Source organism: Toxorhynchites rutilus, chromosome 3, assembly GCF_029784135.1.
Source record: "Toxorhynchites rutilus septentrionalis strain SRP chromosome 3, ASM2978413v1, whole genome shotgun sequence".
NCBI classification, from domain to species: Eukaryota; Metazoa; Arthropoda; class Insecta; order Diptera; family Culicidae; genus Toxorhynchites; species Toxorhynchites rutilus.
Genome location: NC_073746.1, coordinates 83,432,142 through 83,459,356, shown reverse-complemented (window position 1 = coordinate 83,459,356; position 27,215 = coordinate 83,432,142). Strand labels below are relative to the sequence as shown.

The 27,215-nt window shown below is 37.1% G+C and overlaps 1 protein-coding gene across 12 annotated transcripts in view; it reads left to right on the top strand.

The window, feature by feature from the left end:
• Nucleotides 1-27,215, top strand: part of LOC129773192 (aryl hydrocarbon receptor nuclear translocator homolog) — a 426,084-nt gene that overhangs the window by 196,033 nt on the left and 202,836 nt on the right. For all 12 annotated transcript variants that reach the window (XM_055776782.1, XM_055776781.1, XM_055776778.1 and 9 more), the window contains one exon: nucleotides 12,829-12,909. In XM_055776782.1, coding sequence (XP_055632757.1) covers nucleotides 12,869-12,909 — 41 coding nt within the window. In that variant the 5' untranslated portion in view covers nucleotides 12,829-12,868. The remainder of the gene's footprint in view (nucleotides 1-12,828; nucleotides 12,910-27,215) is intronic.

The following is a 27,215-nucleotide window of genomic DNA, read 5'->3' as shown; positions in this document are numbered from 1 at the left end:
CACATTTGTGAAAAACCGAGATGCCAAATCTGCGGAAGCATCCATAGATCTACGGATTCGCTGGTTTTCTACGAAAACACAATTGATTGATGGATTTTTTCTATTATAAAGGTTTTAAATCACAAAGTTCATTGGCTTCTAGCCTTGCAAAATGCCACGGGTCCTGTAACTCAACGCACGATCATTTACTTAGTTAGCGGACGCATAAACATGTGGTTACGAAGACTTGGAATTATGGTTTCGTGGGTAAAAGCTATAGGGGATAGTAGTCCTAATCCGTTCGGTGATCATGAACCGGATCTTCGGAATGGCGCCATCTACCGAAATTTTCGTAGTGTTGAATAAAAGATGTCATAACACTGACAAACACTGGTGACCATTTTCATCCTTTTTTTTTTGTCTTTCATGCTGACGGCATTTTGTGTTTTCAATGCTAGAAAAAAGAAAAGATAGACAGGGTGTCGACTACCTTGAAAAACCTTGAAAATCAGGGAATATCGGGGAATTCAAAACGTGTCAGGGAAAATCAGGGAATATCACGGAATTTTTCCGCCAACTTGGAAAAAAAGAAATTTCGCCAATTATAATTTTCATTATTGCAGTAATTAGAAATTGAATGATACAAAAAAATGTATTTGACTAGTTTGAAACTCTGTAGGCTTTTCAGCATATTGTTTGCCTTTGCCTGTAGGTGAAGTCCTTGAAAAGAGCTGTATAAACTGTTTTCTATGTTTCAAAAAATATTACTATTATCTGTAACATAGGATGCATAAGAGTACTAGGTATGGAATAGTAGGCAAAACCACTCTCCAAGGTATTTTGCTGCAATATCCGGAGATTTCGTCGTGGTTGATCGAAACTAGGATGCGCGTACTGTTCCGTATTAATAACAAGAACTCGAACCAGGCACCTTCAGTTGGTGTTGCAACTGATCACTTATTTGTGTAATCATTATCTACAGTCCAACACCTTCCTTTTTTCTTCGAAAAGTGTCGATAAATTCATGCTTAAAACCTATGCAGTCATAGCTGAGATCCTGTGGAGTCTGGAAACAGTTAGGTGTCAAAAATCACTCCGTGGTTGTATCGAGAAGAATGTCTAATGGCAGCCAGAAAGCTGAGAATTACTGATAAAATGAGCTTTATGGTGATGTTTGGCATTGCCCCATATTCTTAATTTGAGCTCGATGAAGTTGTGCGTAGTAAAAGCTATAAATTGTCGTTGGTTTCGACCTAACACAAGACGTGACAACTGGCTTCTTATACTTTGACCAAGTGCGAGCAACAGGGATACCGAATTACTCGAGATATGAAGTTTCCAAATAAGATAAAGTGCCTGAAGACTATGTGTTCATGTCCATATCATAGGTTTTCGTATCAAACATTCTACGTATGATTACATTTGGACGATGTAAAGCAACATGGTTGCGTATTTCACAACAAATTGTATTTTTCTGTTATGCTTTATCATGAAAACTAGTGTGAGAGTACATACCATGAGAACATTATGTAGAAATGTATTTCCAAATATTATTGGTAACCCTTTAAATTGACCAATCAACTGCTGGTCCGAAAACTGGTCCGAAATCGTCCCCCCATTGTCAGGTCTTGTCTTAGGTTCCGACGAGTCTTTGAATAAGACTACAAAAAGACTACAGATGGGTTTGAATGTCAGATTTTAGGATGAAGAAGAGAAGACGGTGATAAATTGTTACATGACGTCAATGTTCTTGGGACGTTCATAAGCATCATATCAAATTGCAGATATTAATTCATTGAGGTCCGTGTCAGTCCTTAGGAACTGACATTGAGCTTTTCGGTAGAAAAAAGTTGATGAATGGGACTGACTGTTACAAAATAAGGAAATATAAAAAATATTTGTTTTCGAATGTTTTACGATATGTGACTACTTTCAACTCAAATATTTACCTATTTTCTTTTTATACAATAAATATCTTTGGGAGCTGGGTCCGATACTGATATTATACAAATACTCTTGATGCGGACTAAATGGGGAGCGCAGCAAGAACAACCAGGACTCAACGTGTTTATTAAAACGAAAATTACTCGTTCTGTACAAGTGTTTATGTATCCTTTAATATAACTTTGAACAGTATTAATAAATCCAATTTCTAATCTTTTCCGACACTTCTCAGTAGTTGTTTAGTTCAATCAAAAATCACAAACAATTCATTTATTGGAAGATATCGACAGACGTTCATAAATTCCATTGTTATAGCTAATAAATAATTTAAGAACTAAAACTATAGAACTAGTAGAAAATTTTATTAACAGTCTACATCTGGAATCTTTCTGAAAAATTACTGGAAAATCAGGGAATATCAGGGAATTTTTGTTCGAGTTTCGAGTCGACACCCTGATAGATTTTTGACCTGTACGAAAAATGAGTTGAATGTTCTGAAACGACGAAAAATTACAAAACTAGGCTATTTCAATTGCTCATGGTATGCTCATCAAAACAAGGTATATACATTAAATTTTCCTGTGGCCTGTAGTAAACCGTATTTCGTTTTTCAAAAAAATCGGGGTGCTCCTGAATTGACCCTCTGTTTTACTTTCTAGTAACATGTACCTGTGCCTTTGTGTTTGCCTTTGACCGTTGTCGGAAGTCGATGATCGTTGAGGGTTGAACATTGATGTTTGAGCGTTGAGCGTTGAACATTAATATTTGAGCGTTGATCTTTGAGCGTTGAGCGTCGATCGCTGAGCGTTGAGCATTGAACATTGATCGTTGAGCGTTGAGCGTTGGCGTCGAGCGTTAGGAGTTGGACATTGATCGTTGAGCATTGAGCGTTGAGCGTCGGTGTTGGTGTTAGCGTTGAGCGTTGAGCGTTGAGCGTTGAACATTGAGCGCTGAGCGTTGATTGTTGGGTGTTGATCGTTGAGCGTTGAGCGTTGAACATTGATATTTGAGTGTTAAACATTGATCGTTGAGCGCTTTGCGTTGAGAGTTGAGCATTGGCGTTGGGTGTTGAGCGTTGAGCGTTGAGCTTCGAGCATAGGGCATTGTTCGTAGAGCGTTGAGCGTTGATCGTTGATCGTTGATCGTTGACAATTGATCATTGATCGTTGATTGTTGAGCGTTGAGCGTTGGCGTCGAGCTTGGTGTTTAGGTTGTTATCATATACATTATAATTCTCTGAACGGTACGTTGTTTAAATTGATGAAAGTTGTAAGTATAGCCATTTTTCCGAATGATTGTTCTGTGCTTTGTGAACTCTGTAACTCTGCGTTTCTTGGTTCAAGAAGTTAGTCATAGGGTTATTGGATAAGGAAGAAGGGCTCTAGAAATGAGAGGCACATTATAAGGATAAAAAAAAACCAAAATGATAGTGATTACCAGAACCACAGGGGTGACGTCAGAAAAGTGAAATCCAAACTGGACTTTTAGTTTATAACTTTTAATATATAATAGTCTTAAGAATGAAGAAACGAAAGTAATCCGGAATACAATCAACCAATGTATAGAAATAATTAAACGAAAAGAAAGAGAAAAAGTTCTTATCAAGAAAATAACTTATCAGATTTATTTAAAAAAAACTTGTTCAATTTTTTTTTGAAATTTAACATATGGTTATATTTTCTTTTAAATCTTGAATTTTTCAATGTTGTTTGCCCAAAAAATATCTTTTCATAATTTTTTTTAAATATATCACGTATATCATATGTTTATGTATATCAGAGATTATTAAAAACTAGTTATCGTATGCGAAGCTCTTCAACTCGAAATAAATGTTTCGAAAAAGTCTAAGAATTCGGGTAAATCATAATTCTGGCATCCCTTGTAGGAAACATATGTGAGTCGATGCCGAGCCCGGTTCCAAAGGGCGACCCATCGTTGGAGGATCTGCGCTTCTCTGTGCCTTCTGGAAGTTGCCGCCGAACAGGAATATTTATATCATAAGCGCCGCCAACTGGAAGTCGGGGAAGCCTTAACATTGGAGCATGCGTGTGCACTCTTCTATCTCGAGGCGTGTGCTTATGTGTACACATAAATATACTGCAGTCACTACTGCTCATAATTAATGCGATTCTTACCGCTAGCCAGTCGGTCGGGCGGGATTGCGCCGCCCGAGTCGAAAGCGCAAAAAAGTCGGCAAAAGTGCACTCCGAACCCGACTCTGACCGGTTCGTTACCAATAAAAGTGCTACCGCGAGATCGAGCGCGGTGTTCGTCGTCGTCGCCATCAATCACCATAACTTGCAGTTTCCTTTTTCGGTTAACCTTGTCCTTTTGATGTGCTGTGCTCGTCTCCGTCTCCGTCTCTCTGTGATTCTGAAGTTCAGAAAGGGTTTCATCCGACGGCCCGACTGTGCGTGCGCGCGAAGGGGGGAAGTGCTACATATTCAGTTACTGTACCGCGCGAATTCAATCAGGAAGTTTCTCGCCTTTTTTGATTAGCTCATTACGCAGGAAGTTGGCTATACCCCGAGCGATGCCGTCCCAGAGTCAGTATCGTGTGTTTATTCGTATGCATTCTTTTGTCGCTCCGGAGGTATCGGAGTCTAATTTTTGAACCATTAACGGATTGTTGAACAGGTCCGTTTTTGGAGGCTGTGGGCGCCAGCGGTGCCAAAAATAAATGTCGTGAACTTTCAAGATTTAAATCGTTTGTTTCGGTGATATTTTTTCCGAAATCTTTAGATTGAATTGCTGAGTAAAGATAGTATTTGTGGCTTGAGTCATTTAGAAATGGTACAGATTCAAATGAGTATGTTTTGTATATGATCAACGTGACAACCAGTGCCATTGTCGAAATAAATAATCCTCGGTACACTCAAATGCTCTACAAGGGATTGACAGGGCAATCCATCTTATAGATAATTTTTATGTTTGGACAAATAGAAACAAAAAAAAAACAGTTTTATACCAGAATTTAATTGCATTGAATTCTGTAACATGAATGAATAAATAAAAACATTAATTCTATCCATATAATTCAGTGAAGACACAGAACATCGTTGAACATCTCTTCACTCCGAAGCATATCTCTACGCAGTATTTTCAAGTAACCAGTAAGCATTAGCCCTGAATCAACACTATATCCTCATATATAACATTCAACAAATGCTTGCTATGCTCTTTATTCCCATATAATGCTAAGAAGGTGTAATATAGAGCTCTTACAATTATTTCAATGCTTTGAATAAGATTCTATATACATTTCATAACCTACAACCCTTCACGGATGATAAAGTTTCGACAGTTTCGTTTGTTACTAGGATTTATGGAACATTGTACGTTATGAAAAAGAAATGTAATATAAAAATTGCACGATGAGACCCGAACCATGGTACTCTGCATCATTTTTTTTTTCTTCGGCTTTCGATATTTGGTAAATGAGTTGATAAAGATGAATGAGTTGGAGATTCAATCGCCGCTGGCAGTCAGACATAGAATCATATGAAATCATAAATGAAATCAAAAAATCATATGAAATGTTTATCCTAAAAATAAATAATTGGAAACAAATGTTGAAAACTCCTCTGATCTCCGATTATATTTTAAACTTTGTATACCGGTGGCAGCTACCCAAAACTGCCATTTTCGTCTTTTATTGTGACTGTTTTTATGTAATAGTGATTGTGACGTACTCAAAGTCAATGTCTTTTTTTTCAAAAAACGTTACTAGAAATTCAGTCGTCTGATTGAAATATGGTGTTCGACTAAGTTGTTAGAGAGTGTTGAACTTTCTGGGGGAAATAGCTTAAACTTGAGCTTGAGCTTAAGCTTGGTTAGACTGTACACTTCGTAGTTGCTCTCCGTGATTGATCTGAACCAACCGAATTGCACAAAGAACACACAGAATGACGCTTGGGACTAGCAAATCATTCTCGTTGTGCAATTTTCGGTGATTCGAGCTTTGAATGGTCAATAACGACGCCGGCCATGTCCTTACAGTCACCAGGGGAAGGGAAGGAATGTTAGTATAGAACATTCTGGGAGAAATAGCATTTCAAAACCACTGTTTGAAATACTTATATCAAATCTTAAATTTATAATTTTGAAACCTAATTCTAAAATCTCAAAGCTTTGTCCTTAAATATATTTCTAATATAATTTTATGAGAATACTGTTGCAACGTGTTGGAGACTAGCCAAAATTGGGATATTTTTTGGAAATGATGGAATTTCAATACATTTCAAACTCGTAACCTCTGAAGATAATAGTACAATATGTTGAGTACAATAGAATGAAAAATTATGTACTTTTTAGCCCAAAACTATCCGTTGTCGAGATGTAACCAACTTGATATATTAAAATTGAACTCGACGAACTTTACGAGCAAGTTACAGGAGGCTAAAAAGGCTTTGTCAGAAAAATATTCAATGAGAAAAAAATTTAAAAAAAAATTAAAATCAACACTAAATTTTGATTGACTCAACTGTTCCAATTGTTTCATGATAATTCTATTTCGAATATGTAAGAAAAAAATGGTTCTGGTGGCCATTTCAAGTCATAAAGGTCATGGCAGCAAATTTTCTAAACGCATCCGTTTTGTAGAAATTCCAAATTTAGGTTCAATAAGCCCTTTTCATAAATTATTCGCAGTTATTCTTCAGTTTATAGTTTTTTCACAATTCTTTTGCATTTTCAAACAGCAAGACGATTGGACGAATTCTTGGTACATACTCCACAATGATTGTAAATTTTACCTCGAATAAAAATTTTGACTAGAAAGTTTTTTTTTTTCTTAAAATTTCTCCACCCCGGAAATGTGGTGAAAGTATGACTATGAATTCATGTTTTCACGCTCTTAAAAGAAGGAAGAGGGAATGATTTTTGAGGTTTACAAAACTCAGTATTAACCTTTTCACGCCCAAGGGAAATATTTTTCCCTTCTACAAAAATCTTAATCGATTGATCAATTATTATTGAATCGATGTAAACTACAAAAAACAAACACAAACACAAACACAACAAACACGGAACAAAATGTTTTGTTTCGCAAACTGGTTTTTTTTCAAATCTATATCATATGCTTCAAATCGATATGTCGATCATCTCACTCGGTCCAGTTGTTCAAAAGTTATGATTTTTTCAAAAAAAAGTCATTTTTGGAAAAAAAAAAGGTGAATATTTTGATTTTTTTAGTCAACGAATAACTTTGAAAAATCAAATGGTAATGGTTTCGGGACCAAGAGCACTATATTTTTTTTATATTTTTTTCTTGAAAGCTGAAGTTTTTTCTATGACGTATTCAAAAATCAGAGAGGCATTATTCATTGTTCTTGAGTTGATTTTTCAAAGTTAACCGATGGTCCGAAAAATCATTTTGACTCCTTTTTCGCACCACGAAAATTTAAAAATTTTGATCAACTTGATCGATTCAGATGATCGATATATCAAATTGAAAACATTGAGCTAGTCTTGTTTGAAAAAATATTAAACTTGAAAAAAAAGGGATTTCGTTCTCGTAATTATTTTTTTTTATCTCATTTATTTATTAGGCTCGTTAGCATTTAGCTGTAACAGAGCCGGGTTTAATCGTGTACATGTACATATGTTTATGTTTCTATAAATTGTGAATTACACAGTAGTTAGTAGTAGCCATTTAGGCGTAAGGGTATTCTTTCTATTCTTCCATTGTTCAGCAGACCGGACAGCGGAGACAGTTTTTTTATTAATTCGTTTATTTTTACAGGCTCAGTTACTTAAGTTTCAAGGAGCCGAATTCTTAAATATAATATTAAAACTCTATATATAAAAAATTTTCTTACATCTATGGATAGTAAGGTGGAAAACCGATTACTCGCGGTGTACTCGAGTTTAGGAGGGTGACATATTTTTAGGAGAAGGATGGGATATAAGGAAATTGTAACAATGTTGATGAACACTCATTTCATAAATCTATTCGTATATCTATAGTGTATTTACATTTCAACTTATTCTACTATTTATAGCAAGGGGACGAATTATCCGCAAAGGAAGGAAAGGAGGGTATAAGGATGTAGGGACAATCACACACGAAGATCTATAGCTTTAAGGAAAACATATATATGGGACATGTAATCAAGGTCTAACCGAGCCAACACATCTCTCACCGGCACATTGGGCTGTCTTCCTCGGGCCCGAAGGGAGTTTTTTAAATTCGATCTGGCGACCAGATACACCTCGCACGACCAAACAATGTGCTCGATGTCGTGATAACCTTGGCCACAAACGCAGAGATTGCTGCTGGCAAGATTGAAACGAAAGAGTAGTGCATCTAACGAACAGTGATTGGACATGAGTCGGGAGAAGGTGCGAATAAAGTCCCGACTCAAGTCTAGACTTTTGAACCACGGTTTGAGGCTAACCTTAGGGATAATCGAGTGAAACCACCGGCCCAATTCATCTTCGTTCCATTTGCGTTGCCAGTTAGCGATGGTATTTTTGCGGACTAAAGAATAAAATTCATTGAAGGCGATTTGACGCTGATAACTATCGCCTTCAATTGCACCTACCTTTGCTAATGAGTCATGAACTCATGAATCCGGAGTGAAAATTTAGCTCGATCAGCTGCTCAAAATTTCCGATCACCAATGGGTTCATGACCTTACACCGTATGAAGAACCGAAGAGATAATAAATTGAAGCGTTCTTTTAGTGGGAGTAGGCCTACCAAAACCTCGAGACTCATGGTATGCGTTGAGGGCATACATCCCAACGCAATACGGAGACAAAGATACTGAATTCGCTCGAGTTTAATGAGGTGTGTTTTGGCAGCTGATTGAAAACAGAAACTGCCATACTCCATCACTGAGAGAATAGTTGTTCGATACAACATTATAAGATCTTCTGGGTGGGCTCCCCACCAGGTGCCGGTAATTGTACGGAGAAAGTTTATTCTTTGTTGGCATTTTTTACTCAGATACCTAATATGGGCCCCCCAAGTACATTTGGAGTCGAACCAGACCCCAAGATACTTGAATGACATAGCATGAGTGATCGGTTTACCCAAAAGTTGAAGCTTTGGTTTTGCTGGTCTATGCTTCCTAGAAAAAACCATCATCTCTGTTTTCTCCGTGGAGAATTCAATCCCTAGCCCAATGGTCCAGGTTGAAAAATTGTTCAAAGTATCTTGTAAGGGTCCTTGCAGGTCGGATTCGTTTGATCCTACGACAGACACCACTCCATCATCTGCAAGTTGTCTTAGGCTGCAATTTTGTGTAAGGCAATTGTCGATGTCGCTTACATAGAAGTTGTACAAAAGGGGGCTTAAACATGAGCCCTGGGGGAGGCCCATGTAAGAGACCCGACTTACTGCCGAATCTCCGTGAGAAAAGTTCAAATGTTTCTCACAAAGCAAGTTATATAACATATTATTCAATAGAGGCGGCAGACCCCGAGATTGTAATTTGTCTGACAAAAAGCGGAGACAGTTGATATTGATCATTTTTGGGTTATTTATAGAACAGCAGCCCGATGTTTCTTGCAGAGCAGAGCAGTTGTATGGATGAATCGATCTTTGTTCCACCGTGGATCGATTTCCATCGCTGATGAGGGTTGCGTGGGCGTAGTTATTCTATAACAACACAAAGATGGTCAATTGAGGGCCCTGAGTTTGAACTCACGATCGATCGCTTGGTAAGCGAACGTGTAACCAAGTGGCTACGAAGACCCCCTTCGTAATTATTGATTGTTATTGTTTTTTATAGCTTACGTGGATTCGGGACCAAGGGCGCCATATCTTTTATATTTTTTCTTGAATGCAGAATATTTTTCACATAACATATCCGAATATCAGAGAGGTGCCTTTTTTCGTTTTTAAGTTTGAATTTTTCCAACTTAACATGTTTTCAGTTTTCGTTCAATATTCCAATGCGACTGAACTACATCTATGCAACTAGAAAGACCAACTCATTGGCTTCGAATTGATTTATCAATCATCTGAATCGGTCTAGTAGTTTAAAAGTTATGTATTTTTGAAAAAAAACCTTTTTTGAAAAAAAGTAGAAAAAGACGATTTTCGGACCACCATAAAATAGAAAATGTAACCCTAACGAAAAAATTAAAAATGCGAGTCGAATATTTTAAGAGAGGAAACAAAACTACCACTTTTCACGAAATACTGAGAACCACTTTATCGGTTGGGTGTGGAATGACTGAATAGATATAAAAACGAGACATACAACAAAAATCATGGAGAAAAGAACACAAAGGATGCCTAAGGAACAAAAGAGAATAACCAAAACAGACCAAAAACGAAAATAATAAGAAAAAGAAAAGAAAAACTATAGATATCTGGGAAAAAGACGTATCTTCTTCTTCTTGTATGGCGTTAACGTTCCCTGTGGAACTTTTGCCGTCTCAACATATGCATTAACTAGCGTCATTCATTAATACTTAGTTGAGATTTCTTAAGCCAAATAACACGCCTTGAATGTATTCCGAGGGGCAAGCTCTAGAATACGCGTGACCACAGTGCAAGTCTGAAGAAATTTCTTTGACGAAAAATCCTCCGGCCAGAACGGGAATCGAACCCGCACACCCGGCATGATAATGTGAGACGCTAACCACTCGGCCACGGGTGCACCCGACGTATAAGAGGAATAAATACCTATTAATCGGTTAGAATATGGAGAAACAGTAATAAATGCAATGCAAAAAATGCCCACGATCAACATTATGTAATCGATCTTTATGAACGATTGGGTACAATTAAGAAAAATTAGAACAACAGAAAGAACAAAAAAATGGAAATAAAAAACAAGAGCGAGAAAAACCATAGGGATGATAAGGAAAACTATAAACCAAAAAAAAAATTAACAAATAGAACAAAAATGCAACCAACCAAGTATATAAGAAAACAAAAAGAAAGAGAAAATCAAAATGAAAAAAAAAATCTGAGAACAGCAGAAAGTGAAAACGTATCATTACCATTGCGTACAACTGAAGTCGATAACATGTGAAGTGAAGAATGGGAGACAGAAAAAAACAGTTGAATCTGGGACCTGACATTGACTTCCTACATTTAGTTTAAGAATGTAGCGATTTTTTATGAAAGCATCGAAAGCAATCTCGCTATTTGGAGCTATGATTAAAATATACAATTACCTTCGGATAAAATTTTGGTATAAGATTATTTTACCAAGTGAAGAAAACAAAGTTTTCCATTCGCATTGAACACTAATTTGATACCGAGCAGTTAATTTTCATTGATAATTTTTATTTGAAAAGTGCTCATTCTGCTCAAGAACCCATTCTTATCCTTTACGCTTCACTAACTCGTAAAATGTAGTTCAATGGCGTGCCGTTCATTTCGCTTACACCGTGAAGTGTATTTGAAAATCAGACCCATTATTGCTGTATGAATTTTTAAACGCGTTTTTCTCGAAACCATTTTTTTTCAACTGGTGGTATCGATATCTCAGGATCTACTCGACCGATTTGGCTGAAAGTTTTTATCAGCATGTAAAAATGGATTATCTAATAGCCGTCTTTTGATCATTTTATCGATTTTTTATTGATTTCTAACCAGCGATTTTTTTTTATCAATAATACCTAATTTTTAACAAAAATGGCCGCCGTTTTGACAATTTTTCGAATTTTCAAAAACCCCTATGTAACGCTTTAGGTATTTTCCTAAGGTTTCAAAATACTCAAAAAATCACGAAAATTTATTACTTTTCAACCTTCCAGACAGGGGTCCCCCCTTGAGGGAACTTTCACTGCACCAGTTTATCACAAAAAAAAAACACGTATAATGTGCACAACATTCTTATCGATACTATAAGCTGGGGAAAACGTTTAAACGCGAAGTTTTTTTTCCAACGTGAAATTCGAATGTTGTCAGGAAGATTCGAAGAAGTACTGGCTAGCGATGGAAAATGTTTTTTTTTCTATTTATCAAAATAAAGCATGAATTTTCACTAAACACCATCGAAAACATATTCAAGATTATTCAATATTGATCTTATCTTACGGGGATTATTTTCACGGAACTATGTTTACTTTTACATTAATTCATGACTTCCCCCTCATTGTAAAAATTGTGTCTGCTGTCCCACGTAAAGTTGAACCCGACCTTGGCTCCGATACCCCTCGATTCCCGGGCAAAAATAGTGACACATCCGCACCGCACCGCACCCGGCAGGGAAAGGATGGCTTGACGCGTGGTGCGTGCTCTCCTTTGTTATTACTCGTTTGTGATCGAGATGCTGATGAGGGAGGAACTTTTTCCTGACCCGACGACGCCGCTAGCCACCAGCGCGCGCTATGATATGTTTTCTCAATCTTTTTCATCATTTCCGACACGACCTGCTTGCTGGCTGGTGCACGCCACACGACGCCCTTTCGTCAAACCATATTGCCCCTGTCTGGCTCTCAGAGGGGGATGCCCTCATTGCACGCCTTTCTGTCCCCCCTCCCCCTCTCAATTGACTGTGGATTTTGACTTTCCGCTCAGGTTTGCCACGTACTCAACCGACGCGCGCGTTTGTGCTGCTGCTCCTGCTGCCATTCGTCCCAACAACAGTCGCTTCGGTTGATTTCCACTCTAGACTAGTTGGCTGGTAGCTAACTTCTTGGTCTGTGTGTTTGTATGTTTGACGACAGACGGCGTGTTTGTGTTTGTTTGTATGCCCGGCTGGTTGGTCCCGACAAGGACCTCTCCTCGAGTTGACGACGCGGAACTGGGTTCATACACGCTGGAAATAGGTCAGCCGCTTACGACTTACAGCTGACGGGTCTTGATACCGATGGCATTCTCAGAGTTTACACACGTCACGTCCCCCCGTCTTCGATCCGGAATGTCCGAACAGAGTGAATGTTGGAAATTAGTCTTGTCTAATCCCTCGCTTTTTTTCGTTTTGTTTACTTCCAGATCTGATGAGGAGAGTGCCAGTGGTAACAAATACAACAGAATGGAAGAGGACAACGTTCAGGACAAGGAACGCTTCGCAAGGTGAGTTGGATCGATTTTTGCTTTTTCCCGAAATGATTTGTGTTGCACACTGTGATGGTTCTATCCATTTTAAAGCTCGATTCAATTAAAATCTGGACCTGTTTCGATGACATCATCATTTCATCACTGGAAGAGCGCTTTCCAAACAATTAAAGAATACGTCCAGATTTCAGGTGAATTGAGCTTTATTTTCTCCTCGGCGAATAAATTGAGCAATATCTTTTATGAATAAATGCGATCTTCGAACATGATATTTATTATAATATCCCTACCAAACAACTCTTGACACGTCATGTATAATTTCGAATGGTAATACCTCCGAAGCAGTGACGATTCACTCTTGGTTCGTCTTCCAATCATTTGGCCGCAATATGTGATAATTACCGATTCATTCAGGAACCGTGGCACCAGAGCGTAAAGCTACCGTATCCATTTCTTGCCGGATCATTAAAACTTCCTGTACCGTTATGTGCACCTCGAGTTAGGCATTGGCTGTCGGTCAGATCCGTGAATTGCCTCAACGTTTCGCCAAGTTTAACCAACAAATTATTCCCCCCACCCCGGGCAGAACCAGCGGCGGACAGTATCAGAACGTAACCACACATTAAGGCAAATTTTCCACACAGCTCGACAACGCTCGACGGTTCTGCTCCTGCGAACCCAGAAGAGTTAATGTGGTGGCTGTCGATAGAGGGGCCTCAGAAAGAAAGTACCAACAAAAACAACAGCAGGGAAAAAAACAGGTGGAGAAATTACGTCTTACCTACTAATTAGTGTTAAGTTGAAAACATAGTTCGGCTGCTCAGCCGGTTGTTGAAAAAGGTAGAAGGTTTTTGGTTTAGTGGAGCATTTGGCGAATCGAATTTTACCCACTTGATCCTGAACGCGCCAATTATGTCAAACGCAAGACCTTGAGCCTGTGGAATAACCTGAACCGCATGAAGAATTCCGGACCGTTTTCAGCAGAAGCCGTTTAACTGGCGTTCCATCGCGGTCATTAAATTCAAATAAATCTCGCTTAATAAAACCGATGTAATTGCCGGTGCTGACTGCTCTCGGAAGGCAATTTCCGCGTGACAGGAATCCACGGGACAATTTAAAATGACCGCCTCCTGCCGGCGCGCAACCGGTTAGCCGTCATCAATCCATCATCGTCCTCGTCCTCAGGAATCGTGGTCCAACATGTCAGCTACCAACAGACACTGACAGCGCATAACGTGGCGTTCCTTATGGTTCCGCTGACGTTCGTCACACCGAGAACCACACACACCAAACCGAAAACAGAAAAAACAAACAAGCAAAACAAAACAGAATAACATTCGTACATTTTTCCCGTTTTCTCGCAATAGCAGAAAATTGCATTGGAGGCTGCGCTACCCACAGCATCTCCGTGGCGCCCGCTTTCAGTCCGTCGAACTCGAGGCGAAAGCTGAAAGGGTAACAAAAACGCTGTGTTCTACACACCTCCTCTCGCGTCCCCCTCAAGGAAACCTCTTCCCAAACTCCTGAAGAGTGACACACACCGCTGGGTACAATGTTTACATTTGTTCGTTGAGTCGTCGTTGTCGTCGTCGTCGAACACTCTCTCGGGGGAGCTCCTGGTTCCCTGGATGTAAACGACGTCGAAGCAAGCCGATCCCGGGGTGAAAAGAGTGCAGACGGTGGCGGCGGCGAGTTCTCTGTAAATGACATTTAATTTAAAATCAATCAATAACAAGAGTAGCGCGCAATGTTCGAGCGCACAGAACACAGAAAACCAGCGGCAGAAGCTGCTAAAGTGAAGAAAAAGTGGAGACAAAAAAGTGGAGTGTTTACTCTCGTATAAACACTCGAACGGTTTCGTAACCGTAATCAAGTGGGGAAAGAAAGTGGTACAGGGGTTCACTGGCTGGGCACTCTCGATTTGTAAAGGTTGTTCGCCTTAAAGTGCGTAGTTTTTGATCCGATAATTAAGCCGCTCAAAGTACGAAAATTGATTTTATTGGAATTTGATTGATCATCGATCCTTTGGTGAAATTTTGCCCTTGCTTTCGGTACAAAATATAGATATACTCTGATTAAACAGTATTTTTTGTAAGCTTATGTATTTAAGACGAACTTTAATTACCGTTTTGTCTCATATTCCGAACACTTCATTTTTAAATGTAAATTTACTACACTTGAGTGTTATAAATAATTGATTAATGAAAGCCCTGAAATTCTTTGAGGTATTTAACATTTTAATGCCAAAAAAAATTTTACATTAACATTTTAATGCCATTTACAGGCATTGATTTAGCCTATAATTTAAAATATTAAACATTTGCAAAAAAGTGACAGTCAAAACCAAAGATCAAAATGCTTGCGTTAGCAAATTGCGTAAAAAACAAGCATCGTTATTTTTTTAGTTTTTGTTTTTTCAATTTCTTTGTTTGCTTTGTTTCATGTTAAGTGCTAGAAAAGGTGAGAATGTACAATAAATGGATGAAAAAAAAAAATTGTGCAGAAATATTCATTAAAATTAGTAATGAAGTAGTGTTCGGAATTTGAATCAAGTTTCTATGCATGATTCAAATTCCGAACACCTCATTTTAAATGTAAATTTACTAAACTTTAATGGTATAAATAATTGAATAATGAGAGCCTTGACATTCTATGGCTTCATTTTAACATCATTTACAGGTATCGATATAGCCTATAATTTATAATATAGCAAATTCCGTAAAAGATAAGTACCATTATTTTTTCAGTTTTTGTAGTTTTTTCAATTATTTGGTTGCTGTTTTCATGTAAAGTTCTAGAAAAGTAAGAATATACAATAAATGGATAAAAAAAATATGATATTCTATGCAGAAATATTTATTAAAATTAGTATTGAAGTAGTGTTCGTAATTTGAATCAAGTTTCTATGCATGATTCAAATTCCGAACACCTCATTTTAAATGTAAATTTACTAAACTTTAATGGTATTTTATATTTTTTTAATATTTATTAAAATTAGTATTGAAGTAGTGTTCGGAATTTGAATCGAGTTTCGACGTATGATTCAAATCCCGAACACATCTTTTTTAAAAGAGAATTTAATGTTATAAATAATTCCATAATGAAAGCCATAACATTCTTTGGTTTGTAGGCTTCATTTTAAATTACAAAAAAAAACAAAAATGTTTGCATTAGCAAATCCCGTCGAAAACAAGTATCGTGAATTATTCGATTTCTGTAATTTAATTGCTGTTCGTTCGGTAAGAATCTCGTTACGAATCTACTATAAATTGTTAAAAAAAAATACTTTATGAAGAAATCCTTATTAAAATTAACGTTAAAGTAGTGTTCGTAATTTGAATCAAGTTTTGAAGTATGAATCGAATTCCGAAAGAAAATGTTTGAACACTATTTTCGGCAAATACAACGATAGTTCACAAATTAGGGTACAAGAACAACCCAATTCTGGTGCAACAGTATAAAAAGAACATTTGTTTACAAATGTTTGCATGCTCTTTCCTTGCAAAACACAGGTCGCAGGTGCAAACCAACGAGAGTAAAATTGATTTTCTTAGCCAAGTCTGCAACTAAAACCACAATAACAAAACCGGGGTCCTGAAGTAACAGGGCGAACTCGATTATTTTATTACATTTTTATATAACATATCCAAAAACCAGAAATGTGTTGTTTTTTTGTTTTTGAATTATAATTTTTCAAAGTTAATCGTTGATCTAAAACTCATGTTTCCCTTTTATTGTCCAAAAATGACGTTTTTCAAAAATTCATAACTTCTGATATAGCTAACATATTTGGATAAACGACATATTAAATTTAAGTCAATGAGTTAGTCTTCTTCGAAAAAATATTCAATTTTCAAAAAAATGGATTGATTTCTTTTCGCATAGATCTCGTCTAGTCGCATAGGAATATCGAACTTTCAAGCATTGAAGAAAAAATATAAAAATATATAGCGCCCTAGGTCCCGAAACCATGTAAACTAGAAAAAATGAACACAATCGATAATTACGAAAACCATATCAAATCTTCTTGCGAGTAAAATATTTTTCCACAAAAGACTAGCTTATTCGCTTTAATTTGATATATCGATCATCTGAATCGGTCCAGTAGTTCAAAAGTTATGATTTTTTTGAACAAATGCATTTTGACTGTTCGGAATTTGAGACAAAAGTGTTCGGAATATGAACTAGTGACATCAATGCTGTTCGGAATTTGAGACAGATGTAATTAATGTAATTTTTAGTTTTTCACCATGAAAATATATTTGTGAATCAATTTTTTTGAAGTCAAATGAAAAAGAAGGCCCTATTGTATCCAAAAATCAAATTAATTTCGCGATAAAGTACCATTTTGAGCAATGAGACACTGTTTAATGGCCACCAAAGTGTTCGGAATTTGAGACAAAACGGTAACTAAAAATATTTAAATTTCAAATAATTGAAATTAATTCTCAATTAATTAAGAATGGTTTACTTCAAAAATTATTCTAAACTGTCTGATAACGAGTTGTGGAAACTTGATGAAAACCTAAAGTTCTAGTGTACATTTTGATTAGTTTTCCTGAAGGGACAATCTCAGAATAATATGAAAAATCTTTGCAAGAATAAACGTATCCCGATGAAATATTCTTGGAGGATCCGTAGATCGCAGGACTACGCAATCTTTTTATTTAATTTGCTGGTTTATCAAAAACCTGAAATTTTATATTTTTAAGGAATTTGATAATAAGGAACTATTTTTGATAGATATTGTTCCGAATTGAAGTTTAAATAAAGCGTAGATATTTATAACAAAAAATTGATAAATTGGATAACGATGCATCTCTGGCCTTGCGATGTCCTGATGGAACACAACACCCCCTCTGTAGGCCAATTCCGGACCTTTCTCGTCAATCGCTAGCTTCAAAAGGGTCTGTTATTGACAGTAGACACCTTTCTGCTCTTTAGTCCTGGTTTGCCCACCGTTTGAAATGCTTTACCATGCTTTTTGCGTTTTCACAAAATACTGACGTACGTGAAAATGGTTTAAAACTGTTCTGTGGTGGATCTTTAGCTACTGTGCGATGCTATGATTACTAACATGTCAGTCAACTTGGTGCATCTTTAGCATAAAAAATGCGTGAATCGATGAAACCAGCTGTAATAGTATCGGCATTCCAATTTCAGTTACCTGGCTTGCATTTCAAAGAAAAAACAGTGAAATGTACCGCATTTTCTCTTCGTTAAATTTTATTGTTAACACATTGTAATTCAAAACTGAATGGAATAAACAGAAAACAACCACACATTTTTCAATGTGAAATGCCACCTTCACAACGAGCATAAACTTGAAACTGTTTGATCAATATTGTATGGGATATCGATCACTACAGCTATTCACCAACAAAATAATGGATTTATTTTTCCTCAACCTAATATATATTCGTTCCATCACCGCCATTTTTCGATATTTCCAATTAACAAAACAATAAAACCACTTATTGATAACCATTTCAATGTACATTTGGCAATACTTTATGCAGAAACACACAATCACTCTCCACCAGACAGCATGAAAAATTGATATCGTTCTCCACTGAACATACTATCGACTATACCAAATGATGTTAGCCGCTCGTTAGTAGAAGCAAGACAGTGTAATTCTTCGTCTTTGATGATGTGTGATTCTATAAATAATGGTCGCATCGCAAATCGAAAGGCAGTTTTGAAAATTCCATTAAATTCTGTACAAGGGTAATTTATTGTTTTGACGAAAGGAAAATTAAATTATCGTTTTTAAAAAAAGTGCCAAGAACAAGTTATTTTGTAGTGTTTTAGAAAATCTTCTGTAACTTCATGTAGCAGAAAATTGTTCAGTCTAGTCTAACGCCAAAATCTTTATGACTATCCATATTGATACGTTTAGCCATTTTTTTAGGCGGTCGAACACAGTTTTGAGTAAGTTAGAGGAATGAATGATACGCAACTTGTCTTGTACGTCTATTTCTCCTAGTTCTTGTTACTGGTTTTGTCACCCCATCTTAATTTTTTTTTCATATATTTTTAATATATTTTTTATCTGGTTTTCTGATGCCCTGTTAAATTTGACATGAGATTAAAATATTTATATTTTATATTGTTTTTTCTTTTATTTTTAAATTGTAAACGAAAAAGAAAACAGTCCATTTTGTATAACCAATACAATGATGATACAACAGAATTGATGCAGTGTATGTCTTCAGGATTCAAACACCATCTTTGTGTTGTTATAGAATAACTTCACGCAACTATCATCAGTGAATGAGGTCGATCCATGGTCGAATGAAGATCAATTCATCGATTTGTACAACTGCTCTGCTCTGCTCCTCAAGATCGGGCTGTTGTGCTATTAATAACACAACAATGATCATACCAACTGTCTCCGCTGTTCGGTGGCCTAACTGAAAAATAGAAGAACAGAAGAAATACTCTGACGCCTAAATTGCTACTGTGTAATGAATCATATGCAATGATACAGAAGGAATAATTAAACACCTAAAATTGACTTCTTTGTAATGTACAATTTATAGAAACGATAAAACATGTACACTAGGGTGGCAATGGATGTATGTGAAAAATTTCATCATCGAATTTCAAAAACCGACCATGTACATTTTGTTTATTGGCCCAAAAAAATGATCTGTGCAAAGTTTAAGCTCAATCGCACGTGATTTAGAGGTGCCCCAAAGCGCTCAAAGTTTTGATTTTTTGATCCTCGAAAATCTTCCAAGGAGTAAAAGGAAATTTGGAAAATCGATTTTTTTTCAATGTCCAATGACTTAAAAATGCATAAATCAAAACTTTGAGTGCTTTGAGGCACCCCTAAATCATGTGCGATTGAGCTAAAACTTTTCACAGATCATTTTTTGGACCAATAAACGGAATGTACATGGTCGGTTCTTTAAATTCGATAATTATTTTTTTTCCATACCTTCATTGCCTCCTCGGATATTATTTAATAAATAACTCTCTAGTAGAAAGTTTTAGCGACCATCCAAATGGCAGTTGAAGATGGCTCATTGATTATTCAGTCTTGCCCTCGCGGAACAATACACAGACTGATCATTTGTCGCAATATGTTTCCTTATGTCAATGTACGCATTGCGCTGATAATTTGCAGCAGTTCCTTCGCAAATCCGTTAGTTTAACGAATAGCGTTTATAAAAAATACCCTTGTTCACCCTTGTTCATATGATGCCTGCCTTAAGACTTAGTTTGAGCTAGCCAGCATAAAAAGACCTTGAGAGGAAAGAGATGACTTGGCTGGAGAAGTGTTATTTGGACTTAGTTTCAGAAGAGATTAGTTGCTTTTAAACGCGGCCGTTTAAATACAAATGCTGCTGATGGCTTTCCAACTTATTCAGGTGCAATATTATGACGCATTTGCTAAACAGCATCATTAGTCATGTGGATAGTGTGGTCGTGTAAAACAGCCTTGCGTCCTAGCCGGTCTTGGTTCGATCCCCGTTGCCGTCGTTTAGATTTTTTTTTTGGTGCAATCCCAAAAAAAAGATGAAAAAAGAAAAAAAAGAGATGTCTGGGGGCAGATGACATTATTTGCCTGCTGAGTTTTGGTTAATCTTTAAGTACTCTTAGTTAGTACTTTTTAATTATCCAGACAATCTGATTATCGATTTTTGTAAATGTTTTTTGCTTTTTGCAGCAATTTTCCGAGAGTCACGGTAGTATTTTACACCTTCTTGACAGAGAAGTTTAAAATATGGTTTGTTTTTCCATTGAAATTAGTCGTTTAGTGAGATCTCTTTCATCTTTCTCTGATATTACAAATCTGCTGCACTTTTCAGTAATATAAAACAACAATTTTACCTTGTACTTCTCAAATACTCATTGAATGATCAGCGGTAACATTGAATGAGTACCTTCGCCACATTAAAAAGCATAGAATTATTCAAGCTGACAAGCATCGAAAAGAACCTATTTTCTGTTGAAATTAGATTAGAAAAAAAAACGTTTATTTAGATTACAGATTGATATTCATTGACATAGTATACCTATTTTCGCATACAGAGGATCTCGTACCAAACAGGCCCCATTTTCCCCTAATGAAAGCACGCACTTAACAATACTGTTTCATAAACAATCAGCAAATAACATATGATGCTCATTGAACCAAGCCGATTTTTGCAGGTTTTCATTTTCCGTTTTGCCTTTCCTGCTGCTGTTGCTGCATTCTATTCCCATCGACCGCGGGAAGAGGATCTTACGGGATTCGAGAACACGCATTTTCCCGCCGCTTCCCTCCGAATTCCTCGCAACAGTAAACCAACCGCATTGTTGTGAAGCATCATTTAATTCGATGTGATTAATGTTGAGCATTTCTTCTTTCACCGCAATTCCTCAAAAAAAATATATAAAAAAACGGCCCAACACTACCCCTTCAACTCCGCGGCTCACAGCCTTACGCGAAAAAGAGGAGAAGGACCTGACCCGGCGCTTCTCCGAGAGGTCCCAAAAGCAGTGAAGGAACGCAGCGATAATGATGATGAGGTCCCCCTGCTTTCCCCGCTTTCCCTCTGCAAGGTGTCCCACTCGGTGCACTTCGGTAGAGAGTATCTTCATCAGTGCAAAACGCGCACATAAGTACGCTAGCATCATTATGCTTTGATTTTTTTTTTGTAGTTGTTTTCGCGCAATTTTTTTTGTGTGCTCTATAGAGCACACTTTGAGGGGGAAATCGGACTAGTCAGCGCGGTGTAATGCAGAAAAAAAGCACTGGTCAAGGATCTCTGTCTGAAAAGTACATTGGTTCGATGGTTCCGCAAAAATGTCTACTCTCCGGCGGCCTGAACCCGAACGGAGGGCTGAAACGCACGCCCAATAATTGTTCGAAAATGTTTGTAATTAAGAAATTCCTTTTGTGTCGTTATATTCGCTGTATGTTTCTCCAAGTGAGCGCGTTAGAGCGTGATAGCCTCTGTTTCTACGAAACATCATTCGATCAATATTCGAATTTGCTGTTTGTATCGTAAAAGTGTTTAACTGTTTGTGCTCCCTCCCCGCGCCATCCATCGTTCCACTTATTTCGGAAAGGATTAAAAGGAATTCCAATCGTTTTCATGTGGGCGGATAATAAAAACTGGACGGATTTTGTTGAATTAATCCATGAAATGGAGTAGCAGACAGCAAATCAAAAACCAAAAAAAAATATACTGCCATGAGCCAATAATACCGGATGCACTCGACAGCTTGATTTCCATTTCCGACTGAAACCCTTCACGAGGATCGGGAGGGGTGGGACTGGACTGGACTGCCAGTAGAATAATCTGTGTGGCGAGGGTTCAAGAAAGTAATTTCGTTCTCTGATTGTGATTGACATCAATAAATTGTTGCTTGCTGCGCTGCTACTGCTGCTGCTGGGAGAGAGAGGGGTGGATTGTTTTAGACCGGATGATCCGATTATTGATGAATCACCGGTGGTTGCTTGCTTTTCTATCGGACCCCCATATCAAACTTCCGGGGGAGCTAGAGAGTTTTCAAATACCTTCCTAGGATTATATCGTCTGCATGCAGCCGCATGCTGTACAACAACGGCTTGATAAGGGTGAGCTTTCATTCTCAGTCATTTGATTTGAAATGAATCGGAGTGATTGATTAGTGGTTGTTACTTTTGCCTGATTTTTTTCTACAGTGAAAATGTGTTGATGTTCTGAAGCTATAAGTTTCTAGCTCATTTGCTCCAGAGGACAAGTGAATCATTTTAACTTGCTTTGAGAAATTAGTCCATCAAAAGTTGATTTCTTGACTTCTTATCGAGTTTCTTAGCACAGACACAGACACTACGTTAGTCACTCGATTTCATTTTGTAAATAATCCTAGAAGTGGAGTAAAACATTCTCAATAAACAACACAACTGTGAACAACTGTCGCAACATTTTGGGTGATACCTAATTGGTCTCTCTTCTCTTTTAACACTAACGTTCTTAGGGGAACTTCGTCTTCTTCACGTATTATTTCATTTTCATGTAGTACTTTGTTGAAATTTCTATGCTAATTAGAACGCCTCGATTGCCAATGGTGAACTTCAAAATACACGTTTATCAATACATGCTTTCGACGAAAAACATCGTATATTACGATGTTGGTTGCGCCGATATACGACTTAGTCCGACAATTATATACTAAATGTATATACTGTATCTATATGATGCCGTATACAACTAATTTCATGTCAGCTCGACTGGTCATTGGCAGCAATATTTCATATTACATTGAAACGTTGTGGGTGTAAAGAAATTAATCATTTAAGTAACTTTGCATACTTGAAATATATAAACAAAAATTGACTACGTTAAAAACGTAAAGGACGAAATTTTTTTTCGTTATGTTTTCACAAAAAAAATATAACTCAAAAATTATAATACTTACAAAATTGTGGTCATTCAGTTCAGTAGTTTCCAAGCCCATAAGAGTCAGAAAGACAGAAGGACAGACAGACATCACTCCATTTTGAAATATATAGATACCAATTTTTTTTATTTACTCTGAAAAAAAAAATTGAAGGTCATTTTTCACGTATTTTTTTTAATTCTCAAAACATTATATGAATCTACCTTACAATTTTCAACAAGTAATCAAAGTTTTTGATCGAAAACTTAAACAATTTTTGCAATTTCATAACTACAATTTTGTAGTTTTTATAGTTTAAAGATTTTTTTTTAAATTCTCAACTTTTTTTCCAAAAATTTCAACATCAAAACCTACAAAATGTTTGTTAAAGAATGAAATATTGGAAATTATTCAAATTTTCACTAAAAAATATCAAAGAAGTTAAAAAAGCTAAATTTGATTGGAACAAAATTATATGAATAAAGGGTGTGTCACATCAAATTGCATCACGGAAAAAACGCTGTAGAAATTCGCCCAGTAGACCGATCCTTTCGAAAATTTTAGACAGTAGAATAAAAACTATTAAACAACTTTTGGCATTTTCTTTTTATTCATACTTCGAGCCCAAGCTCGTATGCTCGCACCTTCCTCTTTACCCCGTCCATTAGGTTCTGTACAACGTCAGGTTGTAGTTCTTTTTGAACAGAAATCCATTTTCTCTTGAAGTCCGCCTCCGATTTGACAACTTTTGGGTTCTTCCGGAGGGCCTGCTTCATAATCGCCCAATATTTCTCTATTGGGCGAAGCTCCGGCGCGTTGGGCGGGTTCATTTCCTTTGGCACGAAGGTGACCCCGTTGGCTTCGTACCACTCCAACACGTCCTTTGAATAGTGGCACGAAGCGAGATCCGACCAGAAGATGGTCGGGCCCTCGTGCTGCTTCAATAGTGGTAGTAAGCGCTTCTGTAGGCACTCCTTAAGGTAAACCTGCCCGTTTACCGTGCCGGTCATCACGAAGGGGGCGCTCCGCTTTCCGCAAGAGCAGATCGCTTGCCACACCATGTACTTTTTGGCAAACTTGGATAGTTTCTGCTTGCGAATCTCCTCCGGAACGCTGAATTTGTCCTCCGCGGAGAAGAACAACAGGCCCGGCAGCTGACTAAAGTCCGCTTTGACGTAGGTTTCGTCGTCCATTACCAGGCAATGCGGCTTCGTCAGCATTTCGGTGTACAGCTTCCGGGCTCGCGTCTTCCCCACCATGTTTTGCCTTTCGTCGCGGTTAGGAGCCTTCTGAACCTTGTATATACGCAGGCCCTCCCGCTGCTTGGTCCGCTGGACGAATGAACTTGACAAATTCAGCTTATTGGCGACATCCCGGACCGAACTTCTCGGATCACGTCTAAACTGCTTAACTACGCGCTTGTGATCTTTTTTCACTGACGGAGCATCCATTTTTGCCGTTCTTCACCTTCCGGTCGATGGTTAGGTTCTCGAATTATCGTTTTAGTACTCTGCTGACCGTGGATTGGACGATTCCCAGCATCTTACCGATGTCCCGATGTGACAACTCCGGATTCTCGAAATGAGTGCACAGGATTAATTCACGACGCTCTTTTTCGTTCGACGACAATTTTCCAAATTTACGAAAAATTGACAGTGAAGCATGGCCAACGTGATCTTACACTCTTATCTGATTATAAGCGAAAGTTGAAGATATAATTCCTAAAAATTAAATTTCTACAGCGTTTTTTCCGTGATGCAATTTGATGTGACACACCCTTTAGTCCATATAATTACCAACAAGTCACCCATATATCGGGTGAAGGGGACTGCTACACGGAAAAAAAGTTTTCCCAACAACTTTTTCGTGTTTAACCCGTCTTCGTCTTATAACGTTATTACGATGTTTGCTTATTGTACCAATATACGATTTAATCCGATGACAATATAGAGACTTTATATGAATTTTATACGATTTTCGATAGTATGTGCTATGTATATTTCAATTAACATTGTATACCATTATGAATTGATTCGGTATCATATACGATTTAGGAACATACAAAGTAAAACTATTTCGATGTTTGCTGGGGCTGACAAAGGCTTGAGTAAAGTCTAAAATGTTTCAGGGAACACAGACCGTGAAGCATTTGGCGTCTGGGTACATCGCTAAAAGATATTAATTCATCGTCTATGTCCAAATGACATATTGATGACGCCGCTTATAGCGCATCCATATGATTTTTTTAATGAACCAACCATCAAACGATTCGTGTCGAAATCATTGAACCAACCTAGTTCAAATGACAAGTTTAGAACAATGCAATATAATCAGTTTTATATATTGGTAAGAACTGCTATTCAATAGAAAAAATTGATCTTATATTATATGCCAAATTCGATCGCGATCGATTGCACTAATTTCACTTTCAATTATTTTCTTATTTGTCGTATTCTCCGGAATGGGTTCCTTACGACTCATACTTGTTTGTGAATCTCAGAATGTTCTGTGGAAAAAGACTTAAATTCAAAGACTTTGTGAGATGTGTTCAAACAGAAATGTTTTTTGACGAATAACGTACATTCGGTTTTCAATTTTTGTTTTGCTTCGTTGGTACACATGTCCCAAACATATGTTCACAGTTTCAACTAGTGATGAAACGGATAGTAGTTCGGCCGGATACCGGATATCCGGCAAGCTTCGAGGCCGGATAGCCGGATATTCGGCTCTTTATTTGCGAATACGAATCCGTAAGAAGCTGCATGTGTTCATGAAGAAAATAATGAATTACATTTTAGAATGTAAAAGTTCATTATTTATATGTAAAATAGTGTTCACGCCGGGAAATTTATGGCGAGAATGAATATCCATTAAAATGATATTGAATTGATTTCGTTCTGTTAAGGATTTAATAACAGAATGATGAAATTTTTGTGGGTATATTGAAATAATTTCAATATTAGTCGAAAAAGAGTAAGTACTACGAATCCAAATAAGCAAAGAACATCAATCAATTATTTTCATTCAATATTACAAAACTTGGAGCTGCCTCCAGGGATGAGAGAGGATACACTTACTTCACCACGAATCAAATTAAACAGAGCAAAAGAGACGAAATTGAATTAAAACTTACGAAGCAAAGCTCATGACACCTTTTGGGAATGTTTCAACGATGTGGCAAACGAAAATTATAGTCAGCGTCACATTCCTTACGTTTGGTAGTCATTCAACTTATTAAACCCCAATTGACAAGGTTTTCTAAAGTTAATCATTCAGCTCCCTGCAGTAGTGTTTGCTGTGAAAGACTGTTCTCTGAGGCTGGCCTGGTGTAAGAAGTAAAGCGCAATCGGTCGGTTAAAAAATTTATTAAAAAAAAGACATAGTGTTATCAAATTAATGTTTTGAGTTATTATAAATTTGACTTTGTAAAAAAAATGATTTGTCTTGTGTTAATGAGAAATTATTGATTTTTTTTCTAATATCCGGCCGGATACCGAATAATGAAGTACTATATAGTAAATATTGGCCGGATAGGCTGGATACCGGATAGTTACCGGATATCCGTTTCATCTGTAGTTTCAACTATATACTCGATTTAGTTCGTTCACAACGGATACAAAAGTTAATCTTGTTTTGGTATGCTCAGTTATTTTCTGCTATACAAAATAAAGGATAAAAAAATGTGCATCGATTTTTTAATAAAAAGTGAAACTATGCGCTCCAAAACTCTTGAAATGTTGACACTAAAAAAAATCTGATATTTTGAATTTTTCAGTGTCAACATTGAGACAAAAAAACTATTTTAAATGCCCTCTCCGTTGTCTGGTTGAAGGCTGGATTACTGCCGATTCATAATTGATCGATAGTGGGTGAGTTCGTTTATGAAAACTTAAAACTATTGAAGTTCATTCTTCTCTAGCGTTAAAAGACCAATTCGGACGCGCTTTAGTATTGCATGTTTG